The sequence below is a fragment of the Sinocyclocheilus anshuiensis genome, unplaced genomic scaffold (assembly GCF_001515605.1).
Source record: "Sinocyclocheilus anshuiensis isolate Anshui unplaced genomic scaffold, SAMN03320099.WGS_v1.1 scaffold948, whole genome shotgun sequence".
Classification (NCBI taxonomy): Eukaryota; Metazoa; Chordata; class Actinopteri; order Cypriniformes; family Cyprinidae; genus Sinocyclocheilus; species Sinocyclocheilus anshuiensis.
Window position 1 is genome coordinate 1,206,504 of NW_015549709.1, and position 8,083 is coordinate 1,214,586.

At 41.1% G+C, this 8,083-nt stretch overlaps 1 protein-coding gene across 1 annotated transcript in view; it reads left to right on the forward strand.

Annotated features, from left to right (window-relative positions):
• The window catches only part of LOC107660688 (protein unc-13 homolog C-like), a 48,609-nt gene extending 45,023 nt beyond the window's left edge, over positions 1-3,586 (forward strand). Inside the window, exon 13 of the mRNA XM_016450080.1 lies at positions 3,441-3,586. Within this exon, the coding sequence (XP_016305566.1) occupies positions 3,441-3,586 (146 nt within the window). The remainder of the gene's footprint in view (positions 1-3,440) is intronic.
• The last annotated feature ends 4,497 nt before the right edge of the window (positions 3,587-8,083 follow it).

Sequence of the window (8,083 nt, forward strand, 5' to 3'; positions counted from 1 at the left end):
TTTTTTTTTTTTTTTTTGCTGTACAGAGTTAGATTATTGTGCCTTGAGCACAAAAACAATATGAGCATCATTGTGAGACATGCTGACATGACATGAATGTGTGAACGAGCCTCTGGAAACACACAAACGCTCAGAGACGCCATCCTTCTTTCATTCTAGCTAAACTATATTACCCTCTTCAACCGGCCCGGTGACATTGCACCAATCTCTGTCTGTCTCCAAGCCCAAGGATATATGTTCCCTGAATAATTTAGCACCCTGCTCGTTCATAATTAATGAGGCGAGAGCTTCCTGTGAACTACTATTGGCTCTGTGACGGATGGCATCCCCATTGACTGAGCTCAGTGCCACAGTCAGGCTACACGCTGCTTTTATGTTGTATAATTGCACATTCGTCTGTTTTGAATTGACATTTTAGATATTAAGGGTGCCGTATGTACAAACACATACACACTGGACACGACTCATGTTCGAGGATGGATTGTGGTCCTACACTGAAAAAAAAAAATCAGTGTAGAAACTATTTTCACTTGGAAATTGATAGTAAATTTAACAAATAAATAAAAAGAAACAAGTAACAGTGAACTTTTAAAACATACACCAATGGTCTGTTTTATTTACAACATTGAAAAATCATTTTATAGATTGTCCCTGTCAGGATCATGGACTGTCTGTGTCATGTTTTGCCCCTGTTTCTGTTCCCTTATTTGGTCATGTTCCTGTCCTCGTTTTGTTTATTAGTTTGATTAGTCATCCCATACACCTGTGTTTCCCCAATCACCCCCTGTATTTAAGTCCTAGTCTGTGCAGTCTGTCTCTGTCAGTTCTACTCGTTACGTTGATGTGTTTCCTGCTGTCTCCAGTGTTGATGTATCCTGTGTTCCATGGATTAAAGACCGTTTCGTTTATTCCTCGTCTCCATCGTTCCTCGCCATCACAGATTGTGACAGAAGAACCGACCAAAAAACAGTTACCTCCGTGTGTTCCCTCCGTTTTTGTTTCCGTGTTTTTTCCCTCAGTGTTTTGTTTCCGTAGTGTTCCTTCATGGATCCCCTCCTTCGTCCAGAATATCTCCTCCTCCTGCTGGAGCAGGGGGAGAGATCGCTCGAGGGCCATACCAGACTGTTTCTTCTCCGAGGCCCGGACTCCGCCTCGGCCCGTAGTCGCAGCAGCTCCACCTCGGCTCCTAGCTCCCTCACCTCCACCGTCACCCGTCGATCCATCAGCTCCCTCGTCCCTCTGGCTCCGCCTTGGTCGGGCGTCGACCCGCCATCGCCTCAGGACTCCGCTCCTCCCAGCTACCCGGACGACGCGCTCTGTGCGGTCTATGACGCCAGTTTAAACTCCGCATACAGAGCGCCATCGTCCAAGGAAGGCACTCGAGCAAATTTCGCCACATTTGTGGAGTGGACACTGGCGAGACACGGATCCCCGGTCACTATCTGTCCCGAGGGGGATCTCGCCGGTGCCACTCTGGACCAGAGCCCAGCCCACCATCTCCCCGCTGTGCGGCGCTAAAGCCCGAGCCCACCGATGACGGAGAGCCAATTCCCGCCTCGATCTATGAGCCAGTGCAATGCCGAGGGACTGAGCAGAGGATCACCCCGGACGTAGAGCCCAAGCCGTCAGACCAGGTGCGAGAGCCGGCAACAATGCCTGCCACGAGGGAAAAAGCCGCGGACGGAGAGGAGCTCCACCCCCTGCACCGCGGCTGAGGTTGAGCCAAGTATGGTGCGGCGAAAGTGCCAAAGCCAAGAGGAGAGGGCTCCAGTTCCCGAATCCAGTCCAGAGCGCCCTCCAGTGCCCGCTCCTCGAAACCACTCCTAGCTCCCTCGCCTCCACCGTCACCCGTCGATACACCAGCTCCACCGGGCCGGCTCCCTCGTCCCTCCGGCTCCGCCTTGGTCGGGCATCGACCCGACATCGCTTCAGGACTCCGCTCCTCCGGCTGCACCTCGTTGCTCCGTCCCACTGGTTCTATTGGGCTCCTTCCTCCCACCAGCTCCACCTTGGTCCTCAGTCCAAGTGTCCGCTCCTCCTGAGCGGCATCCTGTTCCCGTGTTCAGCCTAGAGGAGGCTTTCGATCCAGAGTTAAGCCCTGAATGCCCGGAGACGCACAAATGCCCGCACTCCCACCCGCTCCTGCCTCCTCCACCGCTGTCGTCTGGCAGCCCCTCTGCTCGCCCCGGATCCTCGGCATCCCCCTGGCTCGTTGGCTCTCTGAATTATTAATATTTTGAATTAGTTTTTGTTGTACCTGTATATTTTTGGTTTTCTTTTTTTTTCTTTTTTTTTTTTTTAAAGTCTGTATATGTTTAAGTAATTTTTATTTCAGTTTTAGCTATTTTAGTAGTTCAGTTTTAGCTACTGTATTCTAGTAGTTAAACTAATTGCAAATGAGAAATATTTCCTTGGCAACTAGCTGAAATAAAATAAATGTGTTTTTTTTACATTTCAGTTCATGTTTATTTTATTTAATGTAACCATAATATGTATTTATATAAGTTTTTAGTTTTAATTAACTATTATAACCCTGTGGGCACCAGCATTTTAGGAGGCTCCCTGTTTCTGTTGTGCTTTGCGACATAAAATGTTTGAATTTTGACTTCATATATCAAAATTTTGCCTGAAAGCTGCAGATTTACAAAACTAAAATATCCAAACACCCTCAAAACACAATAAACATACTTGTGAGGCAAAATTGCATGAGATATTAGGACTTGATTTCAGAGAATCTACTTTAATTAAATCTATTATATTTCATTTACTACATTTTCTATTAAATTTCTTGAATTAAATGTAATATATTTATTTCTTAAGCTTAAATAAAACTGAATTTACTGTGCTTTGTGCTTAATACAAGAAAACACTACCAAACTAGGGTGTAATTAATTCAAAATGTATGTACAGTATTATTTATTCAGATATGAACTGATGTCTTATTTGTGTAATATCCAAATAATGAGAAATTACATTGCAAGCATAAGAAATCAAGTAGTAGGTGTTTAATAGTGTCAGTTAATTAGTAGGTGTCACTATGTGTTTAATAGATTGTCTGCATAGCCAACATCAGTATAATGCATTTAGAAGCCTCATTTAGTGTAGTTAGTTTCTCTTTTCTTCAGTTATTTCTCATTGTTCTAACAGTCACTGGTACCAATGGACAGCAGTTTCACATTGTGCACTGCTTTGTTTTCAGGTTTCAGGTCACTGCGGGTTTCCAAACTCGCAGACCCTTACAGTCAGAGCACTGGCCTCATCGCATCGAGCCATAATCCATCCTTCTCAATACTCTTTATATTGCTTTGTGTACTAAAACAAGTGTCTAAATGTCCAATTCTTCAGACAACAGCATTTTATCTCCCATGCAAATGTTTTGTTTGTTTCATGGATGCACAATTCACGAAACTTTGTTTTTTCTTCTGTGTTTTCTTCTGTAGTTGTATGTGCTCAAGGTTTGCAAGCCAAAGACAAGACGGGCTCCAGTGACCCCTACGTCACAGTACAAGTGGGAAAGACCAAACGCAGGACCAAAACCATTTTTGGCAATCTCAACCCGGTCTGGGATGAGAAGTTCTTCTTGTGAGTATCACAGAAAGCAGATGTGTTTTCTGTTTATTTACCTTCTTTGTTGCAGTGTGCATCTGACATTGTGCTGATGGTAAGGAATCCAAGTTGCTCTAGATCAGTGGTTTTCGTTATTTTAGTAAAGCGTATTTATTTATTATTTATTTAGCTATTCTAATTATGCATGATTATATCTTTTGCATTTTTATATTGGCATTCAGCATTGTTTTTCCTTTGCTTTCCGTGACCCATCAGACCAGACCCGAGGCTCATTTTTGGGGTGTGACCCACCAGATCCATTGCTCTACAATATTACGCTCTCTGCATGAGCACTGATTGAGGATGAAAACCTTTTTATGGGATTACTGGATGTTCTTATGCAGTGAAGCTTTTTAAAATTAGGTTGAACTCAAAGGGCAGAGACGCAGTTTCCATTTCACAACATTTCTGCCACTCAATCACAAACAAATTTTCAAATGGCGTATGAATTATTCAAAGTAGCCTTTCATTAATTTTACATTTTCTGTAGAGCCCCTCCATTATGAGTATGAATATATATTTTTTTGGTTGATACTCAAAGGAGCTTTTTGGTCTGTTTGAAAAGGCTCTTCAGGTCATAAATGAGGAGTAATGGAAATCGTTTGTATTCCCGTTGGCTTTGTCATGCTCCCATGGGACCATTTCTTTTCATATTCCTGATAGTATATCCTTGAGGCTTCTGCAATAGGTGTTGCATTATAGTGAGGGTGGACTCGCTGTCCTGCTCCATTCATAAACCTTTGTTAGGATTTGATGTTTCTCATGATGTAGAAAGCCAATAAATCAGAAGCCTGAGATCTACAGCACTCTTGACTGTAGGAAAATTGTACAGTCAGAAAGAAGCTTTATTTCTTGTGTGGTTATGGTGACAGATGGTTGTTCCCGATTGTTAGTTGCTCTTTTCATTAAGGTTTTGCTGAGGTCACACTGCTGTCGTTTGCGGCTTGTTGTGTGATCATAGGGAGAGCAGTGTGATCAAAAGCCTTTTATATTCCAATTCAGTTCCTGAGTTTGAATTTATTCATATATCCATCCAGGAATGGATGGATGGATATATGGATAAATAGATAGATGGATGGATATATGGATTGACGGATGGCTATATGGATGGATGGATGGTTAGATGGATATATGGATAAATGGATAGATGTATAGATAGTTGGATGGATATATGGATTGACGGATGGCTAGATGGATGGATGGGTATATGGATGGATGGATATATGGATGGATGGATGGATGGATATTTGGATGGATGGGTGGATATATGGATGGATAAATAGATGGACAGGTATATGGGTAGTTGGATGGATTGATATATGGATAAATGGATAGATAGATGGATATGTATGGATGGTTGGATGGATATATGGATAACGTCTCTAGGTTACGTATGTAACCATGGTTCCCCGAGGGAACGAGACGCTGCGTCGAGATTCGCTTTGGGAACATCCCTGTTTTACATGTGCTTCAGAACGCGGTCACGCAGGGGCGTTCCCGAGTTCCTGAAGGGGAAATGGATTTACGGATGGCTATATGGATGGATGGATGGATATATGGATTGATGGATTGCTATATGGATGGATGGTTAGATGGATAAATGGATAGATGTATAGATGGTTGGATGGATATATGGATTGACGGATGGCTATATGGATGGATGGATATATGGATTCATGGATGGATGGATAGATAGATAGTTGGATAAATGTATATATGTATGGATGGATGGATAGATGTATGGATTGTTGTAAGGATATATAGATTGACGGATGGCTATATGGATGGATGGATATGTAGATTGATGGATGGATGGATAGACAGATAGTTGAATGAATGGATATACGTATGGATGGATAGATAGATGGATGATGATTGATGGATGGATGGATGGATAGATGAATAGTTCGATGGATGGATATATGGATGGGTGGATGGATAGATGGGTGGATATACAGTATGTAAGGATGGTTGGATGGATATATAGATTGACGGATGGCTATATGGATGGATATATGGATAGATATATGGATGGATAGATAGATTAATGAATTTATGGAAGATAGATTTTTAGATTTTTCTGTTTTTCACACAAAAAGTAGTTTTACAACACTGTAATGGTTTATATACCAAATTCAGTGTCTATTTTTGGATCAAATACTGTACACAACTATTCTGCTTTGCATTACACCCTTTAATACCAGGCTCTTCTTCATTTTGATTAGTTTGGGATGCATCCTGCTCTGTATTTTTGCATTACTTTGTGGGTAAATAACTAAAGCAGTTATATATATCAGTACTACAGTCATTTCATTTCAGTACTACAGTCATTTCATTTTCCATTTCAATCCAAATTTGCGATCTTAATCCTGAGAGAAATGCCAGCGTCTGCTGTGGAGGAGGGTTTCTCATCTTTAATGGATTGTTCTATATGCTAAAGGCCACACAGATCTCTCTCATATACGCTTGCATATGTTTGTACACAGTGGCTGTATAGGGCATATTGGCAAACAGAACAAATGCGGTGAACCAAGTGAAACAAAGTAACTCCAATCTTTCCGCCTGTATTACAAACGAGAGAACCCCGCTGGTGCCTTGAATATTAAAGCTCTGAATCCCATCGGCAGATATCGGCGCCGCAGCGATCTGCTGGTATATTGAACTTTAGATGTGTTGTTGCTGTGAGGGATGATTGCTGGATTATTAGAGACAGTCATTAGAGCTACAGCACATTTTATACGACCCCTAATCCTCATCGCCCACTTTCATTTTCCATTTCAATCCAAATTTGCGATCTTAATCCTGAGAGAAATGCCAGCGTCTGCTGTGGAGGAGGGTTTCTCATCTTTAATGGATTGTTCTATATGCTAAAGGCCACACAGATCTCTCTCATATACGCTTGCATATGTTTGTACACAGTGGCTGTATAGGGCATATTGTAGACTAGACGTTATATTTTCTGTGTTTATGTCTTAGGTGACGCAAAATCTTCTGGGTAGTTGCCAGAGCAATGGTATGCAGTTTGTAAAATGTTCCAAGCGGTTTTTAAAAGGTGCTCAAAGTTTTTATTTTATTTTATATTATTTTATTTTAATAAAATGTCATTTTTAATATTTGTGAATATTAAATAGCCTTTGACTTTAACAATTTTCCCCGCCATTGACAGAATTTTCCGGCTTACATAATCTTATAGAGTACAGAATCTCTCGATCAAAACACAGGCGAAGAAGAAGCAGAAACAAGCGAGCGAGCAGATGCATGTGTAAAATAATGCGATCATCAAACATTAAACAGCATATAAATCGAAACTGCCTAACGTTACCAAATGACATGTCGAGCCAGGAAGTGGTTTAGGATGGTGAAGCTTTGGAGGTGTTGATGGAAGCGATCTACTCCATCTATGTTTTTATAATCAATCTGAATCCGATCCGCACAAAAACCTGATTTTTCTTTGCTTTTTGTTCAAAATGTTGCTTTTAATGAAACTTGCCCACATTTAAGTATTGATAAAAAAGGATTGCATGAAGCTAAATTAATTCAATTACAAAAATTGTTTTGTTTAAAAGCATTTAAAAGTCATTTTTTGTTTAAAAACTGAAAATGATCAAAAATGCTGGTGGTGGCTGGCAAAAAAAAAAAGAGTTAAAAAGGGGTTTGATACTACTATTTTCTGTCTTGCTCTTTTTCTCTTTCCATTTCTCCCACTTTCGCTTTCTAAATAGCTTCAGTGCTTATCTTTCATCTCTTCTTCTCATCATCTACTTGGTTGGTGGCTCCCGTGGGATTTTTAATGATTGGTGCAGAAAGCAGTGGGGGAGGGAAGGGTGAACACAGGGTTGGCAGACCAAACCCTTTACAAGGGTTTCCTATAGAAGCATCGATATAAACTTTCCCATAATGCTTAGAGGCCACGTCCTCAAGCTCCCCAGGACTGTCAGATTTCGACATATCATGCTATGATTCACTACGCTTGCGCTGGCCGCTCATGTAGCCTGTAGAATCAGTGCATAACTTCCTCTTTAAGCGCATGAGATCAGTGGAGGAAGTAAAGCGTGCATTACTCAGAGCACATCACTCTCACAGCAGCCATCAACACCCGTTAACACTGTCATACTCTACATAAGAGCGGTTTGGGTGAAATGACCCCTAATGGATCCCACCCAACAACACTCAGAATCAGCATGATGCTCACTAAGACAAGACTCACTATTACTGCTGCTCATAATTAGTCTTAACGATATGAACAAATACATAACTAGATCGAAAGCACCACTACTTTAGTATTAAGTTGCTAAATAAAAAAATAAGAATATATATTTATTTATTCAAAAAGAAAGAGGACACACTAAGGTTTGCTTGTGGTAATCCTAATACAATCTTAATACAGTCCAAGATCAAATTTATACTGGTAAAAAGGCAATATTGGGCAATTAGACCTGAAAAAAGTGAAACCACTCAGTGCTTTTTGTTTGATAAT